This window comes from Chiloscyllium punctatum, chromosome 1 (genome assembly GCF_047496795.1).
Source record: "Chiloscyllium punctatum isolate Juve2018m chromosome 1, sChiPun1.3, whole genome shotgun sequence".
NCBI lineage: Eukaryota > Metazoa > Chordata > Chondrichthyes > Orectolobiformes > Hemiscylliidae > Chiloscyllium > Chiloscyllium punctatum.
Genome location: NC_092739.1, coordinates 23,142,342 through 23,165,282, shown reverse-complemented (window position 1 = coordinate 23,165,282; position 22,941 = coordinate 23,142,342). Strand labels below are relative to the sequence as shown.

General features: G+C 40.6%; 1 protein-coding gene across 2 annotated transcripts in view; it reads left to right on the top strand.

Annotated features, from left to right (window-relative positions):
* afap1 (actin filament associated protein 1) overlaps positions 1 to 21,585 on the top strand; it is a 269,598-nt gene extending 248,013 nt beyond the window's left edge. For both annotated transcript variants that reach the window (XM_072577343.1, XM_072577254.1), the window contains 3 exons: positions 8,691 to 8,884; positions 10,870 to 11,034; positions 15,010 to 21,585. In XM_072577343.1, the coding sequence (XP_072433444.1) occupies positions 8,691 to 8,884; positions 10,870 to 11,034; positions 15,010 to 15,036 (386 nt within the window). In that variant the 3' untranslated portion in view covers positions 15,037 to 21,585. The remainder of the gene's footprint in view (positions 1 to 8,690; positions 8,885 to 10,869; positions 11,035 to 15,009) is intronic.
* The last annotated feature ends 1,356 nt before the right edge of the window (positions 21,586 to 22,941 follow it).

Below are 22,941 nucleotides of genomic sequence, written 5' to 3'. Positions count from 1 at the left end.
GGGTGGGTTGCGCTTCGGCAGGTCGGTGTGGACTTGTTGGGCCGAAGGGCCTGTTTCCACACTGTAATGTAATGTAATGTAATCTAATCTATATCAGTGACACATGAAAAAATATCCAATCAAAGAACAAAGAACAATACAACACAGGAACAGGTCCTTCGGTCCTCCAAGTCTGCGCCAACACATTTCGCCTTCCTATAGTAAAACTGTCTTCCCTTACAGGATCCATATCCCTCGATCCCCTTCTATTCCTTTATTTGTCCAGGTGCTTCTTGAATGCTATTATTGTGTCTGCTTCCACCATCTTCTCTGGCAGCACGTTCCAGACACTCAGCACACTTTGTGTGAAAAACTTGCCTCTCTCATCTCTTTTAAAGTCCCCCTCCCCCGCCACACCTTGAACCTGTGTCCCCTAGTAATTGACCCCTCCGCCCTGGGAAAAAGCTTCACTTTCCCTCTATCCATGCCATTCACAATCTTATAAACTAATATCAGGTTGCCCCTCAACTTCCTTCGTTCATTTAAAAAAACCAGTCTATTCAACCTTTCTTCATAGCTAAAATCCCCTATAACAGGCAACATTCTGGTAAATCTTTTCTGTACTCTCTCTAAAGCATTCACATCCTTCTGGTATGTGGTGACCAGAACTGCACAAAATAATCCAAATGTGGCCGAAACTAATGTTCTATAAAACTGCAGCATAGCTTATACTGAATGCCCCTTCTAATGAAGGCAAGCATGCCATAGACCTTTTTACAACCTTATCTGTCTGCGTAGCCACCTTCAGTGATCTGTGGACCTGCACACCCAGATCACTCTGCATAACAGTACTTCTGCCATTCACTATATAATTTCCACTTGTACTTGACCTTCCAACATGTATCACCTCACATTTGTCCAGATTAAACTCCATTTGCTATTTTTCTGCCCATGCATCCAACTGATTTATATCCTTCTGTGCCCTCTGACAATCCTCCTCACTATCCATAACGCCATGAATCTTTGCATTGTCTGTAAACTTACTAATTAGACCAGCAACATTTTCCACCAAATCATTTGTCAACCATGAACAACAGAGGTCCCAGCACTGAGCCCTGTGGAATACCCCGATCATAGCCCTCCATTCTGAAGAGCATCCTTCCACTGCTACCCTTTGTCTCCTATGACTAAGCTAGTTCTGAATCCATCTTGCCCGCTCACGCTGATACTGTGTGACTTTACCATTTGTACCAGTCTGCCATGAGGGACATTGTCAAAGGCTTTACTGAAGTCCATGTAGACAATATCAACTGCTTTTCTCTCATTAATGATCATCATCTCCTCAAAATGCTCAATCAAGTTAGTGAGGCACAAACTCTCCTGCACAAAACCATGCTGTCTATCGCTAATAAGTCCATTTGCTTCTAAAAGTGTATCGTTCTTGTCCCTGAGAATCTTTTCCAATAGGTTTTCTACCACCAACATGAAGCTCATTGACCTCTAATTTCCAGGATCGTCCCTGTGATTCTCCTTGAATAATGGGCCAACATTGGCTACTCTCTGGGACCTCGCCTGTGGCCATTCTCAACTCTTTGCCAGAAATGTTCAGTGACATATTGGCAATTTGAGGACAAAAGCTTGAACTTACACACTTGAGTCAGGAACTTGCACTTGGTGACTGAACTATCCTTCAGTCAGATCCATGGATGGAATTTTCCCCACACTGGAGATCGTGAGGGAGGTGATTAGAACAGAAAACAATTGAGTGAGTTTGCCCTTAAGAGAAATCCACCCCCTTCTCTCCATTTGTGTGAACTGATGTTAAGTGAGATGGTACATAGGCAACTTTCTCAACTCAACAGCAGTTAAAGCCTTCAGTTAATTAATGGTCACTTACGAGAGTCAATTCATCACCTTCCCAATCACCTGCCTCTCTAACAAACAAGAAAGGTGACTGGTTGCCAAACTGGGAAACAAGGGCGAGGTGCAGACTGAACTTGGTGTAGATTGTAGCTTTCAGTTGCCCCAATCTGGGGGCATTTGGAGACATTGATGCCAAACATTGAGGTTATGTTTTGGAGATGCCGGTGTTGGACTGGGGTGTACAAAGTTAAAAATCACACAATACCAGGTTATAGTCCAACAGGTTTATTTGGAAGCACTAGCTTTCGGAACGCCGCTCCTTCAACCACCTGATGAAGGAGCATCACTCCGAAAGCTAGTGTGCTTCCAATTAAATCTGTTGGACTATAACCTGGTGTTGTGTGATTTTAAACATTGAGGTCGACTGTTAAAAACCATCCCTTTGCTGTTGCCCCTAAAGCAAATTTTGTTCATGTAGCCTCAACTCCTCCTTCTCCCAGACATGGCTAATTGCTTTCAATTGCTGCCTAGCAGTTTGTCCTTGTCCCTTACCAGTTTATTCCAGAGTTATCACTGCTTCTTTCAATTCATGAACAGTTATTAAAAGTGCTGAAGTTTCCACTATCACACTGCCTTCTTGAACTGTAGTCCATGCACTGTTGGTAGACTCACAATACAGACATGAAGGGAAGTCCAGGATTCTGATGCAGCAACAATGAAGGACTAGCAATATATTTCTAGTCAGGATGGGGAGTAGCTTGGAGGGGTACTTGCACGTGGCGATGTTCCCATGTACCTGCTGCCTTTGTCTTTTTTAGATGGAAGTGGTCATGGGTTTGGAAGATGTTGTCTATGGATCTTTGGTGAATTGCTGCAGTGCATCTTAGCGATAGTCCACACTGCTACATCTGAGTAAAAACTGAAAGAACTGCAGACGCTGTAAATCAGAAACAAAAACAGAAATTGCTGGAAAAAACTCAGGTCTAACAGCATCTGTGGAGAGAAATCAGATGTAACATTTCAGATCAAGTGAGCCTTCCTTAGAACTAGAGCTGACTGGCCCTGCCCTTCTGAGGAAGGGTTACTCGACCTGAAACATTAACTCTGATTTCTCCCTATAGATGCTACCAGACCTGCCGAGCTTTTCCAACAATTTCTGTTTCTGCTACTGCTGCAACTGAATGTTGGTGGTGGAGGGATTGGATACTTGTGGATATGGAGCCAATCAGGCAGGCGACTTTTTCCTGGATGGTATCAAGTTTCTTGACTGTTGTTGGAACTGTGCTCTTCCAGATAAGTTGGGAGTATTCCATAGCACTTCAGACTTGTACCTTGCAGATGGTGGACATGCTTTCGGGAGTCAGGAAGTGCATTACTTGCTGCAGTACTCTTGACCTTTTTGACCTCCTCTTATAGCCACCGTATTTATGTTGTGAGTCCAGTTGACGGTCTGGTCAATGGAAATCCCCAGGATGTTAATAGTGGAGGATTTTCATGATGTTAACATCATGGAATGTAAAGGGGTGGTGGTTAGCTAGTCTTTTTGGAGTTAGTCATTGCCTGGCAATTGTGAGGTGCAAATGTTACTTGCCACATTTCAACCAAGCCTGGATATTTTCCCAATCATGTTGCATTTGAACATGGACTACTTCCATATCTGAGGAGTCATGAATGATGCATTGAACATTGCGCAATCATTGGTGATCATCCCAGTTTATGATGGAGGGATGGTCATTGATGAATCAGCTGAAGATAGTTAGACCTAGGACACTACCCTGAGGAAACTCCTGTAGAGATTATCCTGGAGCTGAGATGACTGACCTTCTACAACCTCAACCAACTTTCTGTCAGCTAGGTGTGACTCCAATCAACAGAGAGCTTACCCTTGGATTGCCACTGATTCTAGTTTTACTAGGGCTTCTTGATGGCACACACAGTCAAATGCGGAATTGATGGCAAGGGCTGTCACTCTGACCTTGTTGCTTTGCCCATGTTTTAACCAAGATTGTAATGTGGTCAGGAGCTGAGTGGCCCTGGTGGAACCCAAACTGTGCATCATGTTAGATCAATGCTAGAATTATAGCTGCATTGAGACAGCTTGGCTAGAGGAGGTGCTGGTCTTGAGTGCACACATTCTCAACACATTAGCTGTGATTCTCGGGTTCCACATTCTTTATTGAAACTATGCACCCATTCATTCTCAATGTCATGTGAACAGACCTGAATTATCTGTATATAGTGTTAACATTACAAGCTTTTGTAAAATTATTTATCAGACTCTTTTAACTTTAGGTGAAATTGAGTAACGAAGAGAGTCACACGATCTGCAATGCATCCTGCCCAACAATCAGTCTCTGTGGCTTGGTTACCATGGGAGCAAGAGGGCCCAGGTCATATGTTATTAAGATATATGTGCTTGGTTTAACAATAAAGGCAAGAGCAAATGTTCTTGTTATTGCAGACTTTCTGTCTAGACTTTGTATGGAGACAGTTGCTACAACGAGAAAAGAAAAAAGGCAAAAGCAGGGAAAAAGTGAACTGTGGACAGTTTCCTATTGTAAAGGCAGCTTTGTTGTTTTTATTAGATTTTAGACTGAGATGGGAATAAAACTGATTTACAAACAAAGGATTGCCGAAGAATCATAGAATCCCGACAGTGTGGAAACAGGCCCTTCGGCCCAACAGGAATTGAGGCACTTCTTAAAAGCAATCTACCTGATTCTCATTGTATTTGTTGTTTATAGAGCTACTTGTTCAAACAGTAGTAGAAGGCTAGTTACAAAGCCTTGGGGCTATATATGAATGGAGATTTAGCCAACAACAAGTCGCTGATTCAGCTGTGGACTAGTGACCAGTCTTTGATTTTAAAAAGTCTTTGATCTAACAATTATCTGTTTGGCTCCCAGGTAGCTGAACAATTTAGGGGTGTAAATATTTGGCAGAAACTATCAGATCTCTGGAGGAGAAAGAGCTGTTTCTGCTCTGCAGTTTAAAAAAATGTCTCAGGCCTGAAGACGGCCAATTTAGTTTCCCTTCTCGGTTGCTGTAAGCTGGGATTTGTAAAGGTCTTTATCTGGTTTGTTAAAGGTGTGAACCAGTCACCCAATGCTTTCACGAGAAAGTGAGGACTGCAGATGCTGGAGAGTCAGAGTCGAGAGTGTGGTGCTGGAAAAGCACAGCAGGTCAGGCAGCATCTGAGGAGCAGGAGAACGATGTTTCGGGCTTAAACCCTTTAGGAATGAGGCTTGTGGGTTGGCGCTGAGAGATTATTGGGGAAGGTAGCTCAGAAAGCAATAGGTGGATGAAGGTGATAGATCAGAGGAGGGAGTGATGGACAGGCCTGGAGGGTGGTGCCGAGTTGGAGGCTTGGGACTGGGATAATGTGGAGGAGGAAAAATGAGGAAGCTGTTGAAATTCACATTTATCCTGTATGGTTGCAGGGTCCCAAGGCAGAACCAAGGAGGTTCACAAGGTCCCTCCTCCAGGTGCCAGGTGGTAACGGTTTGGCAGTGGAGGAGGCCCAGGACCTGTATGTCCTTGATGGAGTGGGAGGGGGAGTTGACGTGTTTCACCAGGGGGAAGTGGGGTTGGTGTGTGTGGGTGTCCCGGAGATGTTCTCTGAAATGATCCGCAGGAAGGCATCCTGTCTGCCTGATGTAGAGGAGACCACATCGTGGTGCAACAGAAGCAGTAGATGACATTGGTAGAGGTTCAGGCAAATTTCTGTTAGATGTGGAAAGATCCTTTGGGGCCTTGGACAGAGGTGAGGGGAGTGGTGTGGGCGCAGGTTTTACATCTCCAGCGGTGGCAGGGGAAGGTGCCGGGAGTGGGGTGTGGGATGGTAAGGGGCGTAGACCTGACAAGGGAGTTGCAGAGGGAATGGTCTTTTTGGAACACTGACTGGGGTGGAGAGAGAAATGTGTCTCTGGTAGTGGAATCCTTTTAGAGGCGGCAGGGGTTGTGGAGAATGATGCGTTGTATGCGGAGGTTAGTTGGGTGGAGGTAAGGACCAAGAGGGGTTCAGTCCTTGTTGCATTGGGAGGGATGGGGGTTCAAGGCAGTGGTGGGTGAAGTGGAGCAGATGCGCTGAAGGGCATAATCAACTACGTGGGAAGGGAATTTGCAATCATGGAAGAAGGAGGCCATCTGGGACTTTTTGAGGTGGAATTGGTCATCCTGACACCAGATGCGGTGGAGGCGGAGGATTTGGGAATAAGGGATGGCATTTTTACAGGAGTTAGGGTGGGAGGGGATGTGGCCTAGGTAGCTGTGGGAGTCAGTGGGCTTGCAGTATATGTCTGTGGTTAGTTGGTCACCAGAGATGGTGATAGAGAGGTGCAGGAAGGGGAGGGAGGTTTCAGAGATGATCCAGGTAAATTTGAGGTTGGGGTGGAAGGTGTTGGTAAATTTGATGAACCTCATTGGAACAAGAGGTGGCGCCAATTCAGCCATCGATGTTGCTGAGGTGCTCATGTAACTGTGGAAGATGGATTGTTCCACACATCCAACAAACAGGCAGGCATAGCTGGGTCCCATGCGGGTGCCCATGGCTAACCCTTTGTTTTGGAGGAAATGGGAGGATTGGAGGGAGAAGTTGCTAAGAGTGAAGACCGGTTCAATTGGGCAGATGAGGGTGTCAGTGGAACGGTACTGGTTGGGATAGCGTGAGAGGAAGAAACAGAGGGCTTGGAGACCTTTTGTCGTGACAGATCGACGTATACAGGGACTGGATGTCCATGATGAACATGAGGCATTGGGGGCTGGGGAAACGAAAATTTTGGAGGAAGTGAAGAGCGTGGGTGGTGTCACAAATGTAGGTAGGGAGTTCCTGGACTAAGGGGGACAGGAGGTGTCGAGGTAGGTAGAGATGGGTTCGGTGGGATAGGCGCAGGCTGAGACAATGGGTCAACCAGGGCAGTCAGGTTTGTGGATCTTGGGAAGGAGGTTGAATCGGGGTTCATGGATGATGAGGTTGGAGGCTGCCTGTCTCTGGTGACTGACTAACCACAGACATATACTACTCCCACAGCAACCTAGACTACACCTCCTTCCACCCTACCTCCTGTAAAAATGCCGTCGCTTATTCCCAATTCCTCCGCCTCTGCCACATCTGTTGCCAGGATGACCAACTTCACCTCAGAAAGTCCCAGTTGATCGCAACTTCCCTTCCCACGTGGTTGATGATGCTCTCCAGCCCATCTCCTCCACTTCATGTATCACGCCCTTGAATCCCACCCCTCCCAAAGCAACAAGGACAGAACCCCCTGTAGCTAGAGTTTGTCTAATAAATAGTAACCCTTAAGTATAGAAACCTGATCCATGCTTAAAACCAACCTTAGTCTAAACTGCAGGAAAATTTTGAAATTCTGTATACTTTTAAAAATCTTTAACGATTGTCATGTCTCTGGGAAAACCTACCTCAGTGTAATCCGGTAGCAAGAACACTAAAGCGTGTATATGTGTGACCTATGCTTATCGGTCACATTCAGGCTTCAAAACGTTAATAGTAGTTTGAGTAGTAGTTGCCTACTAATTCATAATTAGCCAGTGTAGATTTTAGGTTTATGGAACAAAAGTCTTAAAGTGTGAAATTACAACAATTCAATACCTTTTTTGAAATGTCACTGTCTCTATGGAGACTGTAACAACAGGTATCTGTGATAGATTGACCGAAATTGAATGGAATTGTCAACTTGGCACCTCGTGTAGCCGAAAGGTCAGTCGGGTAGCCGAAAGGTCAACTTGGCACCTCGGGTAGCCGAAAGGTCAGTCTTATCTGTCACATTACAATATGATTAAATTGGAGACTTCACTTTTGTTAGTTAGTTGATTGTCCAATGTCATTCTCAACTGGATATGTTAGAGTTACAGAGCTTTCCTTGATGCATTGATTTTTCAAACCTCTTTTATCAATAACCTGTTACCTTTGGTCTGGAATGGGGGGAATTGCCTGTGTTTGGTTACGAGGTTAACAATTGTTCACTAAAATATTATAAATAATATCCCTGGTACACCATTCTACATTCCACATTGAACAGCACCTTAGGATAGTAATCCATTGTGCCAGACCTTAGCCCACAACAGGTCACAGAAGCTCAGTTTTGGATTGGTGCATCTAGATATCATGCTAGCACAGCAGTAGTGCCAACCAACATGAGGGCAAATGCCCTGCTGCTAGAGTTAAAGTGTTACTTTTAGAGAGCTGGTGTCCAGTGCTACCACTGTCTACAACAATTGGAAATCGCACAATTTTGATTTGAATCCCATTGTCCATTCACCCAGAGATGATGATCCATTCACCCAGAGATGATGATCCATTCAGCTGCCTTGAGCATCCTTCCCTTCCTGTGCTCTAGAACCAAGGTTTCAACAAGGTTTCCCTCCTGCAATCCTAATGCTCTTTCCAAATTCATTTTTATTATCAATAGAGTGTATTGTAATGCTTGTTTTCTATTGGTTAGGGGCAAATCCTGTCTGGACATGTCTATTGTGAATTCTTTCACTTCTGGCTGAAGAAAACACTATTGAAGTATTTCAATGGAATCCATCCTATACGTTTCAGAAGTATTAACATCTCCTGTAATCAAACAGAAACATTACCACTGATCTATTTATTGTCTCCCACATCAGAACGTACACTTGTTTCATTTTACTCTATCCTGTAATGTCTTTCTAACCTTAAACATACCTCTGAACTATTGTTCAGAACCTTCCAGGGAGACTGCAGCAGTAATTTTATTCGATCCTACCCAATGGGAAGAGGGAAGTTTGGTTCAGAGATTCACTGTACACCGTAACTAATTTTATATTCCGGTGTCTAGTAATTTTTATTTTTACATTTAAAATAGGTAAGAAGTCTCAGGCTGCTCTAGAGACCAAGCTAAAGAAATTAGAGGAGGAATGCAAGGTCAAAGAGACTGAACGTGTGAACCTGGAATTAGAGCTGACAGAGGTGAATGAAAGCTTGAAGAAAGCTCTTGCTGGAGGCCCCACACTGGGCCTGACAATAGAACCAAAGTCATCAAGAACCTCAAGCCCACAGGTAAGTACAAGTACAATATGTGGCAAATTGTATAGAATGGACCAGATGGACAATGTGGTCTTTTCCTATCCATTATCTGTATGTTCATAAACAGCTTGGTTAAAATACAGCTTCTTTTAAAAATGTATATAAAGTCTGGTAGCCGATTCACAGATGTCCCAATCATAGTGTGTGAGATTTTCATTTACCATGGTAGGTTTTGAACTGGTCCATTTTTTTTGGGTGCATAACTGACAGAGCAGACATGGTCACTGCCCTAACAGGGAGGCCCGAGACTCACCCAGAATTGGTTCTTGGGTCTCATTGTAAACGTTTGAGCCATCGGAGCCGCTCACCTTTCCGGAAGTAGCTCACCATTTCAGTCCATTGTTTGGGTAATCTGATACTGACAGTGACTCTCAGGCACGTTCTGGTGGGGGCAGGTGACGGGCAAAAGAGGGTGCTCATGACGTTCAAAAATCGAAAGGAGCACTCTGGCACCTCTTGGCCGAAGAAGCATTTGTTGTTTTAAAAACTTTAAAATATCTTTTTGTTGGCAGCCACTTGCTGACCATGTCCTGGGCAGGAAAACTGAAGCAGTTCAGGTCCAGGGGCTGGGAAGCCTTTCAGTAAAGTGTTTTAAAATGATGAACACTTGCTCGTACCTGGGCGATCGAACCTAACCTCAGATGTCTTTCAGATAATGTCCCAGGAATTCCCTCCATTCTTCTTCCCTAAAACGAACAGTGCAAGATCCATTTTCTACCCTTCCATCCCAAAATGTTATGTTTAGACTCATTTCACTTAGCTGTATCATGAATCGGTATTTGTGGAGCTTGTCTCAATAGCGGTGACCACCTTCTGCTCAGTAATAAACATAATAAACACTAATGATGGGTCATAAAGGAGAGTATTAAAACAAATATCATTGCAATAATTGATTCGGTATGTGGATTCCATTGACCAGGGTTTATGTAAATTCCAGCTGACAGTCACATGAAATTACTTGGTGCTTACCAGCAGACCGAATGGTTTGAAGTGGTTTCTCTCAATATTTCTCATGAGCTCTTCTTGGTATGAGTGGCCGTTTTCAGTTAGTCTGTGACATGACATTATTGACAGCACAAACTTTTCTTCTCTGAGATGATGACGGTGCTTGATGCTCCAATAGGAAATCTTAGAAAGAACTTTTTAAAAATGTAAAGAAACCAAACAGTGCCTTTCAGTTCTGATGCAGCACCATGCCACTTCATGGGTTTGTGAAATACTAGGCTTGTACTTTCCAGAAATTGGAAGTGTCGAGAGGAGCTTTTGTTGTAGTTCCCTTAAAGGGACAGACAGGTTAGATGCAGAAAGGATCTGCAGCAGTTTCCCCTGGCTGTGGAGTCTAGAACCAGAGAGAACAGCCTTAGGTTAAGGGCCAAGCCATTTAGGACAAGCACGAGGAAGAACTTCTTCAAACAGCGCGCTGATACTCTTTGGAATTCTCTACCCTAGAGGGCTATGAAAGTTTAGTCTTGAATATACTCAGGACTGGTATTGATTTCTAAATACGAGTGATGTTAAGGGCAAAGAGCAGGAAAATGGCCTTTAAGCAGTTGATAAACCATGATGTACGTATAGTTGATGGAACCGGGTCGAAGGGCTGAATGGTGTACTCCTGTTCTACATTCTGGTAAACCGATAAATATACAATATTGGCCACCGATCTCAGCTAGTCATCTTTCTCCATTAGGCAAAGGTGTGGATTGCACAGAAGTTAATTATTGAAGAAAATAATGAAACAGTAGATCATCCCACTTTATGCCACTAGCTTCTGAGCAATGCTTTCTTTTGCTATATTCAATATAACATCAAAGGGCCCCAAGTGTTTGTGCACCTAATAGCAATACAAAACTTTCCTAGGACTTGTGTTTAACAGAGCAAAAATGGAAACATAAACATCCCGCGGTCGGGGAAATTTCTGGATTTGAAGTATTTATTGCATTATTGATCGTTCTTTGCAGTCCCCTGTGTTCATGCATCGTACCCTGGACAATTCTCCCACTTCCAGCTGTGATACAAGTGACACTGAGCCACTGTCACTGCCTGTGAATGCAGCTGCTCTCGGAAGAAGACCCCCTTCCATGGTTTCCTCCCCAAGTCGAGGCCACGTACGCAGGAAGGCCAAGGTACAGATAAATCAGTACAATATTGCTCATTATATTATTTCACTGAAAGTCATTTGCGCTAATATCTAAAATACAAGCAGCTGCTTAAGTGGTTAGGAAACATTTAATAAATAAAAAATTTAGTTTGGGCTGCCTTTGTCTTTTTGTTATCCTACTGGTGATAGTTCCAGGAAAACATATCACTTGCAAATCATAAGAAAGAAGAGCTTGGTGCATGTGACCTAATGAGTATTGTAGCAACATACCTACTGTGGAGGATAGACCGCGTCATAATGAGAACACAACAGCCTGGAATTTGAGAATGGGTTGTGTCTAGCCTAGGATGCAATTTCACCATAATTGCAACAAAATTACAACAGGAGATCCCCCATAGTAACAAATTTGTTTCTCAAATTTAATGCCCATCATTCCCATTGTTGAGTGCATTCTTCTTCTAAGGCAGCCCCTTGAGACCAAGGATGTCTTTATTCTACTCTGCAATTGTGGGTCTTGTGATGACTGAAAGATGCAATGCTGGACCCATACACCCTTACACAGGAGGGACCAGAGTTGTTTGAAGAGATGAGTGGCTGCTTTAAACAGCATTGATATACTTCCATCCTAATAGCACGAATACTTTACCCAAGAGTTATTAGTGAATCAATTATATTTTACAGGATGGTAAAAGTGTAGAATGTCCATTCACAAATAGCCAAGAATTTGTAAGCATAAATCCTAAATAAATGCATTTTTGCTAGCCAAAGGTATTAAGGATGTGGTATGGAGCCAGGGCAGGTGGATGAGTCTCAGTATCTGATCACTTAGGATCACATCGAATGACAGGGAACTAACAGATTAGAGGTGTGGAGTGATCTCCTCCAGATGCTGTGTTCCTACTTCACAGTTTTTCCAGTTATTTGCTAAAAGTGATAAATTACTGGTGTTGGGTGCTCAGCTTGCTGTGCTGGCATTTGAAATCATGACCTTCAAGTTGCTATCTTAATAACAAAGTCACCCTCTTATATAAAGCTTTTTTTTTCTCAGGAAAAACATTCCATGAGTCTCTTGCCTTTGTATGAGCAAGTCCAATTTGACTTCTCTTCTGTTCGATCACTGTAATGTAGCCTCACCAGATGGATTCCAAAGACCAGCTTATTTTACACTCAAACTAATTTTGTTTTTGGCTGGTAATAGTTTCTCACTGACAGGTTGGGCTACATGGAGGCAGTGAACCTGACCCCCAAAAGAAAAGTTCAGGTCAAGCCTACCTGTGGCATCATGGGAAGCCATGGCTGGATTATATAGATGCTGCAGGTTAGAACATAGAACATAGAAAAATACAGCGCAGTACAGGCCCTTCGGCCCTCGATGTTGCGCCGACCGAAGCCTACCTAACCTACACAAGCCCAATAACCTCCATATGCTTGTCCAATGCCTGCTTAAATGACCATAAAGAGGGAGAGTCCACCCTGCTACTGGCAGGGCATTCCATGAACTCTCAACCCGCTGAGTTGTGGCTTTTGTGAGGTAATGTCCTAAATCCCAGAGTTTCCAGCTGATCAGATGACCAGCAACTCACCAGTCCCAGCAGTGCTACCATGTGAAGTGGGTCCTGCTTTGACTGCAGTTCCAAAGAGAAGATTGGACTGGAAGGCAAATGGGGCAGCCTTAGACAGGCCTGGGTAGAGGGAAGGAAGGAGGGAGGTGGAGGTGGTGATAGGAAAATGGGTGGTGATTCAAATGGGGCTTTGGTAGGGAAGTCATGCTATGAGTGGATGGTTTGTACGTCAGTAGCGTCACATAATTTGGGAAGCTAGTATTTTTCTTACTGTTTTTTGTCTTTAGTTCATTCATTAGCTTCTATATCTGTAAGACACCATTCCTACTCCAGGCCAAGAATGGGCTATTGGGTTTCTCTTTGCCACAGTAACTGTTTGTTCTCCAGTGAATCTGGTACAATTGCAACATTTAAGAGGCATTTGGATAGGTATATGAATAGGAAGGGTTTGGAGGGATATGGGCCGGGTGCTGGCAGGTGGGACTAGATTGGGTTGGGATATCTGGTCGGCATGGATGGGTTGGACTGAAGGGCCTGTTTCCATACTGTACATCTTTATGACTCTATGAATGGTGTACATACACCTTCTTGGTGTACATACATCTTTCTTAGTAAGACCAGGTATTTCATTCCTAACAGGTGTTAGTCATGGAAGCATGGAGATGACAAGATGAAAAAAGGTCAAAGTCCATCTAGTTCACCTTCTATCATTCCTGGTCTCAAGATGCAACAGTGGTGTTATTGACTCATCATAACATTTATTCTGTCAGTTAGCCAGAATGGATGTAGAGAAGGAAGTCCACAGTGATATAGACCTTTTGAGAACCAGATCTCTGCAGTCATCTGTTTTTCAAGCATGCTACGTGTGTCAGATCTCAAATTAATCATGTACTCAAAATCCAAAATGTTGTTTTATGATGACTTTAAACTGGAAAATCCAAAACCTCGCGAAAGAGGATATTGCCAGGATTGAAGCGATTGAGCTATATGGAGAGGCTAAGTAGATTGGGGCTGTTTTCTCTAGAGATACAGAAGCTGAGGGGTGACCTTAGAAAGGTTTATAAAATCATGAAAAGCATGGACACGGTAAGTAGACAAGGTCCTTCCCCTGCAGTGGGTGAAGTCCAGAACTAGAGGGCATAGGTTGAGGGTGACAGGGGAAAGATTTAAAAGGGACCTAAGGAGCAACCTCTTCATGCAGCGGGTGATGTGTGTGTGGAATGAGCTGCCAGAGGAAGTGGTGAATGCTTGTTCAATTACAACATTTCTATGGGTGTATGAATAGGGAGGGTTTAGAGGGATATGGGCCAAATGCTGGCAATGGGACCAGATTTAGGTGGGATATCTGATCAGCATGGACGCATTGAACTGAAGCGTCTGCTGCCATGCTGTATAGCTCTATGACTCTGAGTGAGAACATTGATTGTAGCTAATATTTAAGATTTAAACTAATTGACCAAGTAACATTCTTACAGTGCTCTTTTTAATTTAAATAAAATCCAATACAAAAAATACGTACAGGAAGTTTAGAAACATTACAGGAATCTGTTCTAGATTTATGGAAAGTGCCTTTGGTTTGTAAAATAGTTCAGAAATAAATGTCTCAATTATTGAGAAATAAAAGGTGGGCAGAAAGTAGGAAACAACAGGCCAGTTAAAAAAGAAAGATCTTCATAATTTAAATAGTGAGACTGCAGAGCTCTGATGTCGAGAGATCTGGGTGTTTTAGTGTATGACTCACAGAAGGTTAGTATGCAGATACAGCAAGCAATCAGGAAAGCTAATAGAATGTTATGTTTTATTGTGTTGAGAAGGAAATGCAAGAGTAGGGAGGTTATATTTCAATTATACAGGGCATTGATGAGACCACATCCGGAGTGCCATGTAAGGTACTGGTTACCATACATGTGGAAGGAGGGATGTTATTGCATGGAAACAGTTCAGAGAATGTTTACTAGACTAATGTCCGAAATGAGCAAATTGCCTTATTAGGAAAGGCTAGACAGGCTCCATCTGTTTAGAAGAGTTGGAGGTGACTTACTTGAAACATATAAGATCCTGAGGAGACTTGACCGTGTAGTTGTCTCTTGAGGCAGAATCTAGAATTAGAGGTCATGATTTTAAAATAAGTTTATTGCCCATTTAAAACAGAAATGAGGAAACATCTTTTCTCTGAGGGTCATGAGTCTTTGGAACTCCCTGCCCCTAAATGCCATGGATGCAGAAGCTTTAAATTTTTTTAATGGCAAGGTAGATAATCTTGGATAACCAAGGGGATAAAAGATGGTTGAGACATGTAGGAATATACAGTTGAGTTTAAAATCAGATCAGCCATGATCTTATTGAATGGTGGAACAGGTTCAAAGTGTTGAGTTGCCTATGTATGTTCAGAATAGATTTTTTTTATAGTTGTTCCCACTTTTCATTTTGTTTTACAGGAATGGGAACTGAAGACTGGAACATAAAACAAGAAAAAAAAGTGTTCCCTTTTATAATATTTATTTCCTTAAACAATATTTACAAGACCAGAAGCACTGTTACTGAGTCCTTCAGTTCAAAGAAATACAGTCTGCATGGTCCTCTCCTAAACTATGGAAAGACAGCAGTTGTTCCATGTTGAAGTGTAGCTTTATGTCTTGGGTCAAAGTTGAAAATGTTTAAACTTTATTCCACTTCACCCTTCGCTGGGGATTGTCTAATTGTGTTACAGCATTGGACACTTGTTCAATAATGCTAAGTTATTTTAATAGATAAATGTCTCAATTTAAAAAGAAGTCTGCACAAGGAACAATTTGAGTATCCCTAAACAAATAGAAAAAAATATATTTATTACAACAGAGGCATTTTAAATTTTCTTTTTAATTTATGACTTTAAAAAACAAAAAAGTGTGTTGTATATGGTGCTCCCTTAAAGGATGAAGCCACATAAAATAACAATAGCCTCAGTAAGTTCTGCAGTATCCACTCAGTTTTGAAAATTGTCACCTATTCTAATTATTCTTCACCCTTTTTAGATGAGATACTCAAGTGTTTTCCAGGAACAATGTACAATTTGCTATAACACAGTGGATTTGGTGATTTTTATTGGACTCAAAACCCATTCACTTAGAGTCCAAATTAGACCCATTGATTAATTGAAAATGAAATCACTCTTGAATTTTCCATGTAAGATTGATTTTAGTTCTTAAAAACATTTTTTCAGTCATAGATTCAAGATGTTGTACTTGTTACTTAGCGTGGATTGTATCATTCTGCAGATTTTCTAAAATGGTAACTTCATTTCACCTACAATGAAGAGGGTTTTGATACACGGGCAACTTTTATATAGATAAATGATATTGGTTTAAAAAAAAGTTTTGATGTAAGATAGTGGATGTGCTTTTGTACTTTGAGGAAAATGTAATTATGTATAATTTTATTTGAAGCAAGTCCATATTTAAAAATTACTTGTCCAGATTCCCTCTATTTCAATGATGAAGGATTGAATATAAAACATGAGAAACAACAAAAAAAAATTGTGAACTACTAATAATAATTTTTGGATAGGGTTTGGTTTCTGAACAGCTCTGATGATTAATCCCAAAGGTCAAAAGTGGGCATGGGGCCTCCTTAGCTGTATTGTTTTTGTTTGCAAACCTTTTATCAGCAATATGTTTCGATATTATTCAACTCTCAACATAATCAAATTAACAATGGAAAATGCAGGAAATATTCAGCAGTCAGGCTGTGGAGAGAGAAACCAAGTTGACATTTCACATCAATAATCTACTGAATGTTTCCAGCATTTGCCATTTTTATTTCAGGTTTGCAGCATTTTGCTTTTGTTCTAGAGCATTTTCATATTGTTGTTTCTTATTAGGGCAAGTGATTTTGTTCTGTGCATATCTATGCAGTAATGGATATCTTCACTAGCTCAAAAGGATTTTCCACAAAGTCACAGTACTCTGTCAGAAAATTTACATGACTTAGAAATTTATGAAGCTTAATCCAAGTTGTTATATTCCATTAAATCACTTGTCCTTGTTACTAGTATATTGATTAAAAATACATTAGAATATATGTATCATGTAGTGTTACTAGAATCTGGCAAATAAAATAGAAAACTCGGGAAAATACTACAACTATGTTAGTAAACCTTCCGCAAAATTAATGTATATTTTGTCAAAATAATTCCATCCAATCACTGTGCCTTACATTGTCTGTTATTTGTGTCATTTCATAGTTTTCATTTTCTATTATTGTGCACCCTAATGTCAGATCTTTCAACCCAACAAGTCCATATTGGTGCATATGAACTACACAATCTTCTTAATCCAACCTTAATAACATATCCTTCAATTCATTTCCCTGTCATGTGCTTTTACATATTTACATTACTGTAACTCTAAAGAATTTAACTACAGTTTCCTGGTTTGGTATGAAAACTTGTGAACAAACTTTATTTTGAATTGCTGTTAAGTTTTTATTGACTGATGGAAGGGGCCAATTGTATAGTCCCTGACCAGACGTTAAAAGTGAATCAAAAGAGCATATTCTTTCAGAATGTTTTAATGTTAATCATTTCACCACTAAGTTGCTAATTGTCAAATAATATTGCTGAGGATTAATGTTTTCTTCCTATATTTAAAAAGAAAGCATCACACCAAACAATACTTTGGTGCCAGTGCCAGTGCCAGAAGTTAATGTGAGAAAAGTTAGACAGAAATGCAACACAAATTTCAGATATGGTCTTTCGTGCCAATACCACAAGCAGTCAATATCTGTATTTGTGGAGAATAAATATAGTGTAGAATATATAGTGTTTTTAATCTCTTCTAGAAAGAAAAACATTTTAATAGGAATCATTTTTACATTAATGAGTCAGTTAACTATAAGTATTGATCAGGGACTATGCCTATTAGTAGGAATCCTAAACAAATACTCAGGCTGTGATGCATTACAATAAAATTTATAAAACAAATGAACAAGTACATTTTTAATGTTTTGAATGTTCCACATTACTAGAAACGCCACAGGCTAATCGTGAAAGAATGTGCCATCACCAATACTTACTCCCTAGAGGTAGGGTAATGTGTATGGGGACCTGGAAATATTCCTACTTAAGCTGGAGCTAATTTCCTTTTTTTTAAAATTAATGTTAATGTGAACATTGTAACATCATGGAGCAAACAGGGCAACATGGATTCAGTAAGGCAGTTCTCAACTTCTTAAAAAGGTCGAAAAGGTAACTACACCATTGAAAATCTGAACCATATTTGGCTTTGAAATTTCATTCAGTAGGCTCCACATCTCATGGACTCCACTCCTGCTAAATTCTTTGGAATAGAAGCAGCATACAATAGCATTCAAAAGACAGGAGAATGGTACTAAGTCATAATGTTAACCTTTGTTTTGGAGGAACAATGCCTCATCTTCCGCCTGGGCAGCCTACAGCTTATAGGACTCAACATTGAGTTCTCCAATTTCAAATAACCTCTCTTCCTCTCCCCCTCCCTTCCATTCCTCCATGCCACCAACCAGACTCATTCGTTCCCATTGACCCACCAGGTTGTACCCTCTACCTGTCTTCACCTATCCCCACTTCACCACCCTGCCCCCTCCACCCCCTTTATCTGCAGCCTCCCCCCACACTCACCCCCAGTCCTGAAGAAGGGTTACACCTGAAACGTCAACTTCTTCACCTCCTGATGCTGCCTGGCTTGCTGTGTTCTTGTAGCCTCCTGCCTGTCTATCATAATGTTAAACTTAGCAAGCTGGTGCAGATAGGATAGGCCAAATGGCCACCTTCTATGCTGTAATACTTCTGTAATTCTTTTGAAATTTTTCAGGATATTTCTTTAGTTGGCTGTCTGCAGAGACATTGTTTCAATTTTGTATATTGATAAATTCTTTAAAACCAGTCAAACAATACAAGCTATGGCAAAACTAGAAGTAGCTGGAGAAACTCAGCAGGTCTGACAGCATCTGTGGAGAGAAAACAGAGTCAGGACTGAAGAAGCATCATTAGACCCAAAATGTTAACTTGCTTTCTCTCCACAAGTGGGTATCTCCAGCTATTTCTGCTTTTGCATCAGATTTTGAAATCTGCAGTTCTTTGTTTTTTATACAAGCTGTGAGTCGTTTTTCTGAATTTGTAGTGGTCCAACCAACAGTCCTTAAAGGGATTACTGGAAGACACTGTAGAAATCTGATTGTATTCAAAGGGCATGGTTAGTGAGGCAGCCAGCCCAACTGTAGCACAGAAGCAAAATGAGGTGACACGGTAGAAGGAGCAGCTCACAGCAATTATTACACTGAGACTCAAACTTATTACATTTTAATTGAATGCTTTCAGTACGATCCCAAAAGGAGGCTTTAATGACATTCTACCCTAATATTTTAAAAATTCTTTCTTTCATTCGTTAGTTTTCCTTTCCTGCCGATTGCATATGCAATACAAATGTAAGACCTAGGGGCAGAATTAGCTGGTCAGCCAATCAGGTAAGCATCACCATACAATGACATCATGCTGATCAGATAGTCTTCAACTCCCCTTTCCTGCCTTTTTCCCCATTACACTTGACTGTTTTAATCAATAAAAGAATGTGCCTTTCTCAGCTTCGAATGTACTTCATGACCCAGTTTTGACAACCCTCTGAGATGAAGAATTCCACACATTCACAACCCTCTGAGAAGTTTGTTACAGTCTTACATTTTTTAATCACTGGTATATTTTGCATATAAATTAAAAGCTTTTTGTCTTCCTGTCCATTATCTCCTGTGCTGCTACTTTTACAATAATATTTGCACCTCACATTTATATTCTTCATGCCATTTTTGGGGGCATTCAACCAATCATTCTGAGTAGTTGAACCATGTGGACTTTACAGATGACACATTGCATTGTTGCTTCCTTCATTGAATATGCAAGGTTATGTTCTTTCATAGATTTATTTGCCCACAAACATATTTATTTGTTAGTTTACTTTCAAACTTCCTTGTACAATTTTTCTTCAAATTTCAGGCATAATCACTTAATTTTAGCAGTATGCTCACTGTCCATCGAGCAGAAAGATCACTGCTCGTCATGCATCATTGAGTATTTATTTGTCCTTGTTAATGAAGATACATACCTGCCAGTGAACGACATCAGATCGTAATTTAGAAAAGAAAATGGTGAATTCTCAGAGATTTTATTTCTGCATTGCAAAGTGGTAAATTCACTTCTGTAGTTATGCTCCTTTGTTTAGTTTTTGTGAATTGTTTTAATTTGTTGTAGAGTGCTTTCTTGTGTTTCTGTATGCAAATGTAAGATGACTGACGAAGCTACACACTTCTCTTTGTGATCCTGTTTCTCACAGAGTTTGAATCTATTTTGAAAGATTCATTTCATGAATATGCACTCCTGGTCCCATGTGAAACACATGAAATTCAAGCAAATTGATGAACTGTTAATCTCCATTGTGCAATTCCTTTCATGTTCTTTTTGGGCAAATCTTTTTTTGTGTCTGGAGTGCAAACATGTAAAGTTTTAGGTCAATACATCTTAAAAAATATATAATGTGTAACAATAATCATCCTAAATAGGGGAAAAAAAGTTGAGTGAATCTACAGCAGGTACTTATTTACATGACCTGAAACTGATGGTGCAGGTTCTATGCTACAAACTTTCCTTTTGCTTTTTAAGTGTAGTAATTCTATAGTTGGGTCACAGGTGGATTTCGGTCACTGTACGTTGCTGAACCTATCATAGTTGCCTTCATGCCCTGAGATAGCAAAAGCAAGTTTAAAAAGTTTTCCATTGATCAGTCTGCAGTATAAAAACTGGCCTCAGAAAGAAAAGCTGATGTACTTGTTATAAATTGTTTTCAGCTGGAATCTTACATTTCTAACCCACACCCCAAATCCCTGCTAGAATAGCTATCCTGAGGTCAAGTCTCAATTGAATCATTAATGTTGTAGGTGATTGCTTAGTGGCCAAATGCCTTGACTCCAAAAAGTGAGATGGGTTTAGGGGAATAACTAATGAATGGCATATGTTTTGCCCTTCCAAAAACGTGGAAGTATGGTTCCAAAATTGTTTATTTTGCAAAGCCAAACGCAAATTAATGCAGAATTCACTTACCTTCCTTTGTAATTTTTCTAAGAACCATGCTTGCTTTTCGAGCGATTATACAACTGTTTACATCTGAGTTTTAGATTGAGCTAAAGAGACCAGGAGGAATCTTTCAGAAGTCATGGGATATAGTTTTTTGGACTTTATTATTTTTTCCACATATGTATCAGGCAGAGGGAATACTGTACTTTATTGTTACCCACTGAAAACTGCAAACACAGGGTAAGCATCATCAACATTTCTGCCCCTCAGTGAGGTGACCTTACTGTCCAAGCTGTTATGTGTAGACTGTCACTTCTTTATCTTACCATGACATTCGGGGCTTTACTGTATCTATGTCAGCATCACCAATTAAAGTTGGGGGTGGGGGGGGGGGGGGGGGGTTGGAGATCATTCAAGTCATGAATAAACAAACTCTGTGAGGAAACAGGCACAAATGAAAGAATGTGTGAATTTAAGCTGAAATATTACTGACTCTGCCTGAGTTCAGTTCATTCCTTGTATTCCCAATCCTAATTTAATTGATATTTAGGAGTGGAATTGAATTTCCTATTTGGCAAATCTAATTTCTTTCTTGCTGCTTCAAACATCATGTATATAAGACCCTTTTGTTAAACTATGCTGATTACACTTGCAAGTCAACCAAGATGTTTTCTAACTAAAGCTTCACTGTGATGTAAATAGAGTATCTGTTTTCACCTAAGAATAGCCAAATTCTGGACTGTAACCTTACTGGTTTTCATTTTTAACTAAATTAAGTGGGAATAATAAACATCTTGTATAAACCAAGCTTGTAAATGTTACCCAATTATTTCTGCACCTTAGTGTTTTGTTACTTTTATCTGTAAGCTGTTAATGTTTTTGTGTACTGTATTGTTATTTCAAACCATACCAGTTTTTCATGCAATACAAAATTATGTTGTATATTGAAATAAAATGAATCTAAAAATTGGATTGTTTTTGATAAAAGTTCTTACTACATAAAACCAGGCCCAGACATTACTTCATGGTCATAGGCTGCAGTTCCAGTATGCATCATCCCAGCATGTGGTGCAGCCAACTGCCACTGCTGATGATTTTAAATTAATTCAGAGTCAGCTACCCATTCCTACTTTTAATGGCAAACAAAATACTGGAAATTTTCTGTAATTTTTACAATAACTTCTCCGTATAGGATTGCATTATATTTCAACACTATGGAGGAAAAAAATTAAGTGCCCCTTCCCTCTTTTTGTCTCAGCTCCTTATCGCCAGGCAGGTGGAACGCTAACTGAGGGGGCTTTTCTCTCTGATTACACTGTCATTTGGTGCTTTATGTTTCACTGGTTGAGTTGTCACCACACACAGCAGGCAGGTAGAACTGTTTCTTGTACAAGGAAGTTTGATGTTTGAGCTGATAGTAGGGGTGGTGTCGAGGGGAAAGATGGTGGATATAGTTTATTTAGATTTTCAACCAGACTCTATTAATGCCTTATGTGAGACATTATCAAAGAAAACTAAAGGGAATATTTCAGAATGGAGTGTAAATGTAATTTTCCATCTATAAACTTGGAAATATGAGTTGTGAGTTTACAGATAAGTTTGGAGGGGATTCAGTGAGGACAACTGAATGGGCAAATGACCTGGTAGGTGGGATTTAATGGGAGTTTCTTTGCTTTGGTTGGAAAAATAATATTTCTTAAATGATCAGCAACTGAGGAATATTGAACATCAAAGGGAATTTAGTGCCTTTTGGCAAGCATCACAAAATTAATATGCAAGCAATTGAGAAAGAAAGCAGAAAGTTTGCTTTCCTACAAGAGGATTTGAGTATGAGTAAATATTTCTTACTACACCTTGATGAGACCTTGGGTATTATATGCAGTTTTGGCATCAGTACCTATGGAAACATCTATTTGCCACAAAAGGATTTTCAGAAAGGTGGCCAAACTAATTCCTGATGTGGAGGAGCTGATGTGGGACTGGGGTGGACAAAGTTAAAAATTACATGACACCAGGTTATAGTCCAATAGGTTTATTTAAAAGCACTGGCTTTCAGAGCACTGCTCTTCTCTCAGAAGGGAGCTAGTATTTCCAAATAAACCTGTTGGACTATGACCTGGTGTGTGATTTTAAACTAATTCATGGAATTGAGGAAATTGTCCAACTAGGAAAGATTAAATAGACTGGGCCAATACCTCTGGAATTTAAGAGAATGAGAAGCAATCTTATTCAAGCACACAAAATTCTTAAGGAGATCAACAGGGTGGATGCAGGAAGGATGTTTTCCACTGGC